An 11,666-nucleotide genomic window follows, 5' to 3' on the forward strand; every position below is an offset into this window, starting at 1 on the left:
TTAGCTTTGCATTTCAAAAGTTTGTCTCCAAAAATTTCAAAACAAGAAAAACATTAAGTTGCATTTGTCAATCCCATTAGTTACATTGCATAGTGACATGTTTGTTGAAATGAGATCTCAACCTTCTTATGAAGCCATGTCATCACAGTTGAGAAATCAATCATGTCACTCCAATCTCTACATGTCTTAGAACTTGGATCAAACTTATCATGATGATGTAAATGTCCAAATACAAAAAATAGAGGAGAAACTAGCTCAAGAAAAGGAGATTCTGGAACGAAAAGTGAAAAACATTGAGAAGAATAGATCACTAATGTCCAAAATATTTAAAAAATTTCCAGGTCGAAATCCAAATATTGAGCCAATTGATGTAAGATCTCTTATTGAACGATCAGACATACTAGCTCTCCTCTCAAAATAGAGATGATGAAACAATTTCAAGAAAAGAGAAAACAACATTATGTGCCTCCACAACATTATGTGCCTCCACAACAAGAACAAGAAGGTGTTTACTATCAACCACATTTTCAACCATCACAACCAACGGTTCAACCAGTTGTTCAACATTTCCAACAGACACAACCAATTGTCCAACATATACAACCAACACAACCAATGGTCCAATTCCAACAATATGTCGAACCAACTATACAATATCCACAAATAGTTCAACCAATGGTGGAATATCAACAAGTTCAATCAACATATCAATGTCAACAACCACAACCAAACATTCAAAAACAAAACTTGCAACATGCACCGAGCCAAATTTTGAACATGTCAAACCAATTTGATCAACATCTAGTTCGAAATCAAAACATGACATCAGACCAGAACCAACTCCTTTCCAAACAAGTTCAAATTCTAGATACAACTATGTCAAAACCTCGAAAGAAAGGTGGCCTTATTAGACAAATCTTAAAGAGAGTCCTAAGTGATTTTCCTGAGGATGATCAAAATCATACACCAATGTCTAGCAATGGCTCATCCATCCATCAAGAATTTGACCCTCAATTTGCCTTCACTTCCCCTCCCATTCCATCATATTTTGAAGTTTCACAAGAGCAATTTACACCATTGCCTCCAAATGATGTATCAAATAATGCATCCTCCCAAGGATTGTTTGCCACAGAAATATATGCTAATCAATTCATTTATACAAATCCCTTGTACTATTTGGAAATGCAAGATTTAATGCCATCAAATGCTTCTCTTTTAGAGAGTCCCATTCAAATTCCATCCCCTTTGTGCCAAAGCATTAATCCCTTGCCAAAATCCCCCATGCATATCCAAAGTCCAACCGCATGTCAAGAGGATAATTTAGAGCATGAAGAAATGTGTCTTGAAATAGATGAAGATCAAGATCTTGAAACCTTATCATCCCATCCAATTGTTGACCAAGATCCTATTTCCCTAGACACTCGCAATAATTCACTTTTTCTTGTCAATTCTATCCAAGAACATAATGTCCTTTCAAATCCCATTGACATTCCACTTCCTAAGAAAGATCAAGATATCCCTTCCATCCTTTCTGATGATCCCATTAAAAGTCAAGAGCAAAGCACCTTTAAAGAGGATTCCAATGATCTTCCTCCTTGTCAAGATCAAATTATTCCTTTAAATCCTCCACAAGATCCTTTTGTTCCTCCATCTCCTTGTCTTAATGCTCCATATACACTCCAAGATCATATTTCTTTTGATGACCCCATTATTTTTCCCATTCCATCTCTTGAAGAGCTTGTCATTAAACCATGTCCACTACACGATCCTAGTCCCCCTCATGATCCTAATCCCCCTCATGATTCTAACGTGTCAGTGCAAGATGTTCATGAACCCTCAACATGCATAATGGGTTCTTCCTCTTTGGTCCAATCTGATCCACTTCAAGATCTCATTATTTCTCTCATATCATATCCACCTCATAATGGACTTGCGTCTTCTTCCCAAAGAAAAGAGTATCCTACAAGTCAAGATATTCATAAAGGCAAAGGAGTAGATCTCCATAAGCAAAAATCCCTCCATATCAAAGAAGATCTTAAGGCTCATGTCTACACAACTCACTCTCAAGACGTTGGCATCCCTCCATCAAAATCCAAACATATCCCTTCCCCATCATACTTTCCATCCATCTTAGGTCCTTATATTCCTTCGTCCTCTATGCAAGGTCAACAAAGGCACAAATCCTTGAGTAAATTTCATCCATCCAAAAGAACTCCATTTCATTCATATCCATCCATGCATTCCTTTCCCCCTCCAAGCAATTTGGATGTCAAGTATAAAAGTCATAAGTTTAGAAATCCACATGTATTCAAGGATCAACATGTCCAATATAATCAACATGTCAAAACAAAGAAAAATTTAATCTATAAAGAAAAGGAAAAATCCAAAAGGTCACAAAGGCCCATTTCTCAAAAACAAAAGTCAAAATATATATGGGTTCCTAAATCCCTTATGCAAGCAATGCACTCCAAGGAACCACAAAAGCATGAAAAATCAAAAACCATGTGGATCCCTAAGCGGCTCCTTGAAGCACAAAAGCCTAAAGAAACATCCAACTTGGCATCCAAAGTTGCTATTCCTCCATCCAACCCTCTCAAATTTGTTCCTCCATCACCTTCTTCATCCATTTTGGGCCCTTATGTCCCAAAATCCCAAGCTATTCCTCCATCCAAATATCACAATCTGAGATCCATTTTTCCTCCATCAATCCACCACCCATCAAGGTGTGTTCCAATGTTGATCTTGCCTTCATTTCCATCCAGTGAAGCCCAATTCTTCCAATACCCTATCCATTATCCAATGCATATTTTCCATCCTTCGATCCCTTTGATCCCATCCTTTGCATAAATCCTAGCCTTAATTTCATCTCATTTTCCATGTCCTTATCCTACCAATGTCTTTGAGCATACTTTTAAAGGTCATGGTCCATTTTTTTCAAGACTACTATCCAAAAAAAAAAAAAATTGAAAAAAATCCTCAAAACATTCAAAAACATCAAAAAAAAGAAATCATGTGTTCATTTTCAGCTAAAATGTCAAAATCCCTAAAAATCAAATAATGTCCTAAAAAAATCTCTAAAAATCAAATAATGTCCTGAAAAAATCCCTAAAAATCATAAAATGTCTTGAAAAAATCCCTAAAAATCATATAATGGCAGGAAAAAATCCCTAAAAAGTCAAATAAAGTCCTGAAAAAAGAACACAAAAAAAAAAAATTGTAAAAAACACAAAATTCCTACAAAGTGGAAGACATCAAAACCCAAAAACAAATTCTTTGGCATTTTGCATTTTGTCAATAAATGGTCCCCTTTGTGCATAGGCAGATCGCTGAGCATACATCCAACAACAATCAATCAAACATTGTGCTTTAATGAAATCACGCATTAACAGATAAACTATTCGACCAAGAAAGCATTCAATCTGATCACAATTGTCACATCAATCAAAATAGCATCAACATTACCATTGGTCCTTGTCAATATTATCATGGGTCTTATATAGGGTGTGGTATACTCGAAACCAGACTGTGTCCTGTCTTCGATGGGGTACCGCATTCTCTGAAACCAGACAACATGATCATTGTTGTTTTCCACTTTTGACAATGACAATCAGACTGTTTGTTTGACTTAGTTGAATTTGTGCGTCTTATCTTTTTACTGATTTATCTTTGGCTTCGATCATGTTCCTATGTTGCTTGATGATGTCACTGAGTGATTTAGAGTGACTGGGATGGTTCATGGTCCCTTTCCTTTTTTGTTGTGTTTGTTGTTTGTGGAATTTTTGTCACAAATTGGGGCAACTATATCATTGGGTGTCTGTGATAAGTACGTTCGCTTTGTGAACGCCGCAAATACGTTGACCTTTGATGTATGCACCCTAGGATGATTCACTCATTCCTTGTGTGCAATGTGTCTGTCTTTTGCAAAAGGGTTTGCATTCCAGCTCTGGCCTTCAATGCCACGATGCTCTGCATCCGCTTTGCTACATTAAATAAAGGTTCTCACCTACATATGTGCATTTGTGAAAGAAAGTTTTCCTTCATCTCTAACTGTCCTCTGTCTAATTTCTTCTTACTAACATTTCTTCCATCAGTCTTGGCAATCCGTTCGAACCTATCATCTTCTGTCATTCTTATCGATCACTTGGCCTCTTTTCTAGATCTTTCCAGCCAATTCCTCGAGGGGGCATGCATATGTCATTGTTATTGTCTGGGGCATTTTCATTATTGTTCTTTGAAACAACACTTAGAATCGCATTGTCTCAAAGAGGGGCAAAATGTAGACGTCTAAAAATGGTCAACGCTTGCGGAGTCATACTTTAACATTTGCGCATTGCCTTATTTTAGGGTTCTTGCGTTGCATTAAAATTTCTTCTATGTTGCACACTTGGTCATTATCATTTGCGAGCATCGAGTCCTTCTTCTGCATTCCTCATTTTTCTCACTTTTGAATTAGGTCTTGTCGATAGCAATCTTCAGTCATGATTTTGGTCGATTTTATCCTGTCGCATCATGGTGCGTGCTCATTTATCATCATTTTGGACATCGTCAATCCTAATCAATGATAGAATTAGGGTTTTGTCCTCTTGTCAATCTCGTTATTTTGCAATCAATTCATCATCGATCCTTGTCCTTGTCAATCTCATCATTTTTGCGATCGATTCGTCATCGATCCTTGTCCTTGTCAATCTCGTCATTTTGCGATCAATTTGTCATCGATCCTTGTCCTTGTCAATCTCATCATTTTTGCAATCGATTTGTCATCAATCCTTGTCCTTGTCAATCTCATCATTTTGTGATCGATTCGTCATTGATCCTTGTCCTTGCCAATTTTGTCAGTTTGCGATCGATTCGTCATTGATCCTTGTCCTCTTCAATCATGTCAATTGGCGCTTATCAATTTGATCTCCTTGTCAATCTTGTTCAATTTGTCATTGGTTTTTGTCAACCAATTTTAATCATTTATCAACATTGGTCCTTTGTCAGTCAGAATCATGATTGAACCTACATTAATTTCTTGTTGTCGTGACCTAATTCCTTGTCCTCTTATTTCTAGAGTTTTATGATTTGTTCATTTAATCCTTTTCTTACTCTTTGTGGGTTAAATAAATCTATTTATTTAGTCCTAGGTCTCTTTCATGAATTAATTAATGGATGAAAACCTATTAATTAATTCACCTAATTTCTATTTCATCATTTCTAATTTTCCTAATTCCTAATTTCCACCTCATTTTCTAATTTGCTAAATTCAATTTCCACCTAATCAATTTCCCTCTAGTCTCTCCCTATTTTTGTGCTTCCGTGGAAGCATGAATTTCTCATGCGTCATACCATTGGCATAGAAAGATGTCATAGGCTTTTAGTCCTCTAACCTTTGCACTGGCAATATGTCATAATTCATGACAGAGAAGGTGTCATAACCTTCTTTCTTCAACTCAATTTTTCCATTTTTGAAATCAATTGCCTCTAATATCAATTTCATGCTAATCTTGTCCTCTCTCCAATTTTTCTATAAATTGGATGAGTTTCTTCAATCAAAGGAGATCAATCAACCATGCTTTTAGTATCCTTATGCTGCAATTTCATCTCTCAACAACTTGCTTTCTACTTGCATTTTGCACTTGTAGGTGAGATCCACATCAAATTTGAAGGTGAAAGAAGAACAATGGAGGAACAATGAAGGAGATACATACTTTTTTTTTTTTTTTTTTTTTTTAACATAAAGGGGTAAAAATATTATTAAACCAAGGAGACATTACAAAGCAAGGCCATTAAATGGCCCTATCAAGATCAACCAAGTGATCCAATTGATGAGACAAATCCGGGGGCAGATGGCCCCGATCCACCAAATTCCAATCATGCATATGATCGGAAGCCCATTTAGCCAAGCAATCAGCCACACCATTCCATTCACGGGGAATATGGTTGAAAGTAACATGCTCCAGAAATGCACAGAGAGTGAGAATTTGTTCAACAATCAAGGCCAGCTGCCAGCTCACATTATCCATATACTGCCTTTTGAGTAAGTTCACCACAACCTGGGAGTCAGACTCACATATGATCCTTCACCAACCCAACTGACTGGCCCGCTCCATAGCCACTAAAATTGCCTGAGCCTCCATAAGATTATTCGTATGAAGACCCTTATACTCAGAGAAAATAAACTGAACATCCCCTGAGCTATCACGGCCCACACCTCCAATGCCAGCATGACCAGGATTACCACGAGAAGAGCCATCCGAGTTGATTTTTAGGACTCCCAAGGGAGGAGGGGACCATCTTCCCTCCCTATTCACCTTTGGGGTAGGATGCCTACACCTGTTACGCATGAGTTGTCATTGCGGAGGAGGAAGATGAAGACGATTACAACAATCAACATCCCGAGGGTCCACCTGCATAGTCATATCACACTTAGCCCCAATAGTTTCCCCTAAGGAGTGTAAAATTTTCCTCCAAAGGTGAGGAGCCATCAGCTGCAAATCTTGAAAGATCCACCTATTCCTCTCCAACCAAAGATTCCAGATAATAAAGGAAGGCCCAATGGCCCAAGCAGCCTGGAGAAAGGAAGTAGAAACAGGGGCCCTTCCCCATCGTTCCCAAAATTCCACCAAAGAGGAAACATGCCAGAAGGTCGTATTCCACACTCCCCACCAGAAGTGCCAAATCTCCCTAGCATAGGAGCACTGGAAGAAGATATGGGATACACTCTCTTCACAACCTTGACACAAAACACACATAGAAGGGCCTTGAAAACCACGCTTACATAAATTATCCCAAGTGAGACATCGATTTTGGGCCACTAACCACATAAAGAAGTTGCACTTGGGCCATGACAACTTGTGCCAAACATGCTTCCACCAAGGGACCTCAATGTCCCCAAACAACTGCCTACCAATCCGTTTATAACCAGCAACCACAGAGTACTTTCCAGACAAGTCTGAACCATCCCAAGCCAAAACATCAGTTCCTCTCAAAGAATTACAAGCACGGGAAGCCAAAAGTTGGGAAAGCTCACGCCTATCCCCCTCAGACCCTCCTGGAGGCCACTCAGAAGGGTGCTTCCAACGAAACCGAAGAACCAAACCATCATGTTGTGCCACCTTATAATGCTCCACAGTATCCCAGCCAGCTGCGCTAAAAACCTCAGACAGAGGCTGGAGATGAGGAAAAGAAGAAAGAATAGGAGGGTGACCATCCCAGGAATCTGACCAAAAAAGAGCCTGTGAACCCAAATGACAGATCCAAAAAAGAGCATCCTTAATCAATTGCGCCCCCACTTTCAAAGTATGCCAGATCATAGAACCACCCCCCTCCAGAGGATAGCGAGGGACCTCAAAAGAAGCAACACCCCGAAGATATTTAAGGTTGAGAATACGAGCCCATAACTGGTGCTGATGGGTGCACCAACGCCAGTAAAGCTTAGCAGCAAAAGCTTTTCCATTCAAAATAGCAGAGCGTAAACCAAGACCCCCTTCCTGCTTAGGTCTACACACCAATTCCCACTTAACAAGGCTCCATTTTGAAGACAATAACTTACCGCTCCAAAGAAATTGACGAGAAAGAGCATCAAATTCCTTAAGGAAATACATAGGAGCCGCTTGAACAAAGCACCTGTAGATGGGAAGGGCCTGGATGACAGACTTAAGAAGAGTCAATCTAGCTGCAGAAGACAACCAACGATGGGTCCAATGAGACACCTTTCTCCTAAGCTTATCAAGCAACTGCTGCCAAGAAGATCTGGGCAGACGACCAACAGAAAGAGGAATACCCAAATAAACAAAGGGAAGAGTTCCAATTTGAAACCGCAGAATGGCAGCAATCCTATGCTGGATAGCTTGAGGAGTATTAAAGAAGAAAATAGAAGACTTTTGCTCATTGACTCTCTGGCCCGAAGCCGCAAGGTAGATGTCCAAAGTTTTCCTGAAGGAATCAGCCTCCCTAATACGAGCCAGACCCATAAGAGAGGTATCATCCACGAATTGGAGATGAGAAAGTGTAGGCAAGCCCATCCCCCACTGCCAACCATGAATCAAGCCAAGTGAAACCTGAGATTTAAGAAGACGACCAAGCCCCTCAGCCAGAATAATAAACAAATAAGGAGAGAGCGGATCCCCCTGACGAAGACCCCTAGTAGCCCCAAAAAGCTCAGAAGGCTCCCCATTCATAATAACCGAAAAGGAGGAAGAAGTCACACAACTTAACACCCAACTCACCCAATCAGAGGAAAAACCAAAGGCCAACAGAATCTTCTGAAGAAAACTCCATTTAACTCTGTCATAGGCTTTGGCCATATCCAACTTGATAAACATAGACCTCTCCTGAGAAGTAGCCATGGAATGAATGGCTTCAGACGCAACCACCACCCCATCCAGAATTTGCCGCCCAGCCACAAAGCCGCCTTGCTCCTCAGAAATAATCATTGGCAAACAAGATTTGAGTCTCTCAGCCATCAACTTCGTAATAATCTTATACACCACATTACAGAGTGCAATAGGTCTAAAGAGATCAAGTTTGTCAGCACCTTCCTTCTTAGGAATGAGAACCAGAAAAGTAGCATTCAAGGCACGAAGCATCTGCTTACTATGAAGAGACTCACAAACCACCTCTAACAAATCCTGCTTCACAATATCCCAAAATTCCTGGAAAAACTCAACTGGGAACCCGTCAGGGCCAGGGGCTTTCCCTTTGTTCATCCCAAACACCACCTCCTCCACTTCAGACAGAGTCACCAGGCGAATAAGAGAAGCATTCACCTCATTAGAAATTAAAGAAGGAATACAAGCAAGGACTCTATTTTCATCAGCCTCAGCAGGAACAGAATCCTCAGTGAAAAGATTAGAGTAGTACTGACGAGCCTCTCTAGACAGAGCATGTTGAGCAGAGATAGAAATACCCTCAGAGTTAACAAGAGAAGAGATAAAGCACTTATTTTGACGAGCTTGCACAGAATAATGGAAAAAAGCCGTATTCCGATCACCCTCTTGAAGCCAATCAATCCTAGCCTTTTGTTTCCAGAAAATCTCTTCACGGAGCTCCCACTCTTCCACCAATTTCAGAGCCTGGGATTCAGCATGCCCAAGAGCCTCCGAGAAGCCCAAATCCTGAATCTAACGGGTAATCACATCAAGGCGGTCCAGCGCTTCTCTTTTCCTAGCCCGAAAATTACCAAAACTCAACCTATTCCATCGCTTAAGATGAAACTTAACATATTGCAACTTCTTAACTAGAGAATACATAGATGTACCATAGGCAGGGGCGCCATCCCGCCACCATTGAGCCACAAGATCACCTAAAGACGGATCACGCAACCACATGAGCTGGAATTTGAAAGGGGGGTTCTTAGGATTTTGAAAAGCTGAAGTCGAAAACTTAATTGGCCAATGACCAGAACCACGCCAGTCAAGAATCTCAGAGCAAATGACCAAGCGACCTCTAACCCAAGAGCAAGAGACAAGGAAACGATCAAGCCGTTGGGCAATCGCTTCAGGCCCACTCCATCTATTATTCCAAGTGAAAACTCCATTAGAGGGTTTTACATCCATCAAAGCTAGAGAGTCCACCTTAGTCCGAAACATATCTGAAGCAGGGGCAAGCCTAGGCAGCCCTCCCCTTTTCTCCTCCAAGCTCAACACAGCATTGAAGTCACCAGCTAAAATCCAAGGTAGAAAGGGAGCACAGGACCTAACATACCTGATATGAGCCCAAAGCTGGGATTTACCACGAATATCAATTGGAGCATAGACATTACTAACCAAAATAGTCTCACCAGATTCCAAAATCGAGGCCACCATAGAAATAGCAGACTGGCTGGAAATCCACCAATGAGGGACAACCTTACGAGGATCCCAGAAAAGAGCCAGACCCCCAGAGGTTCCCCTAGATCCAATACACTGACACTGGCCAGAAAACCAAATACGAGGAGCATGTTGAAACATGAGATCCACCAGAAGCTTAGTTTCCTGGATACAAAAGATATCAGGAGAATGAACAGCAATCAAATCTTGAATAGCCTTTTGACGGGGGGTGCTATTCAACCCCCTTGCATTCCATGAGAGAATAATCATGAGGAAGGTTGAGAGAAGTGGGCCTCAAGGGTCTTAATAGCCCCAGATTCCACCAAAAGATCCCCAGCAGATTTAAGCTTGTCTGCATCCTTCTTACGACCAACTTTCGAAAAAAATTCAAAATGTCCCTTCTTGAGAGGGCGTTGCAGCACCCCCAAGGAAGAAGACGATCCTCGCCCTTTGCCTGAAGAAAACACTGCCTTAGCCAAATCTGCTAAAACAATATCATCCTGCCCATCTACAGAGGCCCCAGGAGGCTCCGAACTCCCTTGCACCAATGCCGAAGACGAATTCTGCACAACAATTGCTTTCTCCAGCCCTGTATCCATCCCAGCATCCATACCAGAGACCCCAGCAGAAAGCTCAACAGGAATCCCTTCCTCCATAGCCTAATTATCCAGGACCTCAAACCGATTGAAACCCTGATCATTTTGACTATCCTTAAAGGCCCGCTTGTGCCCCCTCCCTTTATTTCTCTGCTTAACAGGGATAAAGCCATCCTTATCAGGCCCACCCTCAACCCCAGATTCCTTCCCTTTGTCCTCTTTCTCCACCAAGGGTCCAGAAGAAGGAGAAGAAGACACCCCAGCAGCTTTGGGTGCCCGAGGACATTGGCGCTGAAGGTGTCCATACTCATGACAGAAGCGGCAACGAAAAGGGAGGGACTCATAATCAAGCGGTTGAATCCACGAAGCCGAGCCAATAAAAAATTCCAAAGAGTCTGGCAAAGGATTATTTAAATCAATTTCAACGCAGATGCGAGCATAAGAAAATACCTTTTTCTCCAAAGTATTTTGAGCAATGGCAACCGGTTTCCCCAACAGAGCAGCAATCCGAAGCAGAATATCCTCTCTCCAAAACTCCAACGGCAGCCATGGAAGACGCACCCAAACAGGAACCCGAGTAGGAATATCTTCTGTCGCATTAAAACCACTATGCCAGGGCTTAATGAACAAGCCAACATGATTGTAAAAATATGGCCCCCCTTCAAAAACACGATTACGGTCCGAGATACTAGAAAAATCGACCATGAAATAGCCATTTGCAGCTACCAATAAATCAAAATCCCCCTCAACATGCCAGGTTCGACGGATCCAAGATTCTAATGCCGAGAGAGGAATCCGAATACCCAAGAACTTGCAGATCAAAACATGTTGGCTCCAATAAGCGATATCTTCCTGGACAGATTCCGGAGAGATAACCAAAACAGGCCGATCTGGACTCCGCGGCAGACATCCGTTCACTTTCTTGAGCTTAGAGCTCTCACCCACAAAAGATGACTCCAATTTTTGTGCATGCAAAGCCTCTGAAAATTTTTGAGATGGTTTCGAGCTTGAAAAAACCAGACTATTGGAAACCACAGCCATGGTCCCACCCAAATCACTCGGGCTCCAGCCAACCCTTACTCCACCGCTTCCACCAGCCACTTCCCCCCCACCGAACAACCTCCCACCAGTCCGTCACCCACCCAAACCCCCGCACCACTCCACACCCAGTAGCGAACACAAAGGCGAACAGGAAAAAGAAAAGGAAAGAACAGAAAGCCCAAACACCGCCAAAGGGAGCAGGGAAAGGCACATGCAGGAGCCACCATGCAGCCTTAGA

The 11,666-nt window shown here is 41.5% G+C and overlaps 2 protein-coding genes across 2 annotated transcripts; both read right to left on the reverse strand.

The window, feature by feature from the left end:
• Positions 1–5,768: 5,768 nt before the first annotated feature.
• On the reverse strand, positions 5,769–6,326 carry LOC131875915 (uncharacterized). The gene is made up of 2 exons (XM_059220639.1): positions 6,108–6,326; positions 5,769–5,984 (listed from the first exon to the last, which is right to left on the reverse strand). The coding sequence occupies exons 1-2, from the start codon at positions 6,324–6,326 to the stop codon at positions 5,769–5,771; spliced, it is 435 nt and encodes a 144-aa protein (XP_059076622.1).
• Positions 6,327–10,450: 4,124 nt separating this feature from the next.
• On the reverse strand, positions 10,451–11,428 carry LOC131875916 (uncharacterized). The gene has a single exon (XM_059220640.1). The coding sequence runs from the start codon at positions 11,426–11,428 to the stop codon at positions 10,451–10,453; it is 978 nt and encodes a 325-aa protein (XP_059076623.1).
• Between the last annotated feature and the right edge of the window lie 238 nt (positions 11,429–11,666).

Source organism: Cryptomeria japonica, chromosome 5, assembly GCF_030272615.1.
Source record: "Cryptomeria japonica chromosome 5, Sugi_1.0, whole genome shotgun sequence".
Lineage (NCBI taxonomy): Eukaryota > Viridiplantae > Streptophyta > Pinopsida > Cupressales > Cupressaceae > Cryptomeria > Cryptomeria japonica.

What these genes read in the sequence shown, in the direction of transcription:
- LOC131875916 (XM_059220640.1), bottom strand. Translation starts at nt 11,428, where the DNA reads ATGGCTGTGGTTTCCAATAGTCTGGTTTTTTCAAGCTCGAAACCATCT.
- LOC131875915 (XM_059220639.1), bottom strand. Translation starts at nt 6,326, where the DNA reads ATGCGTAACAGGTGTAGGCATCCTACCCCAAAGGTGAATAGGGAGGGA. An exon ending in ATAATCTTATGGAGGCTCAG is followed by an intron (nt 5,985 to 6,107) that starts GCAATTTTAGTG and finishes GTGAGCTGGCAG; the next exon opens with CTGGCCTTGATTGTTGAACA.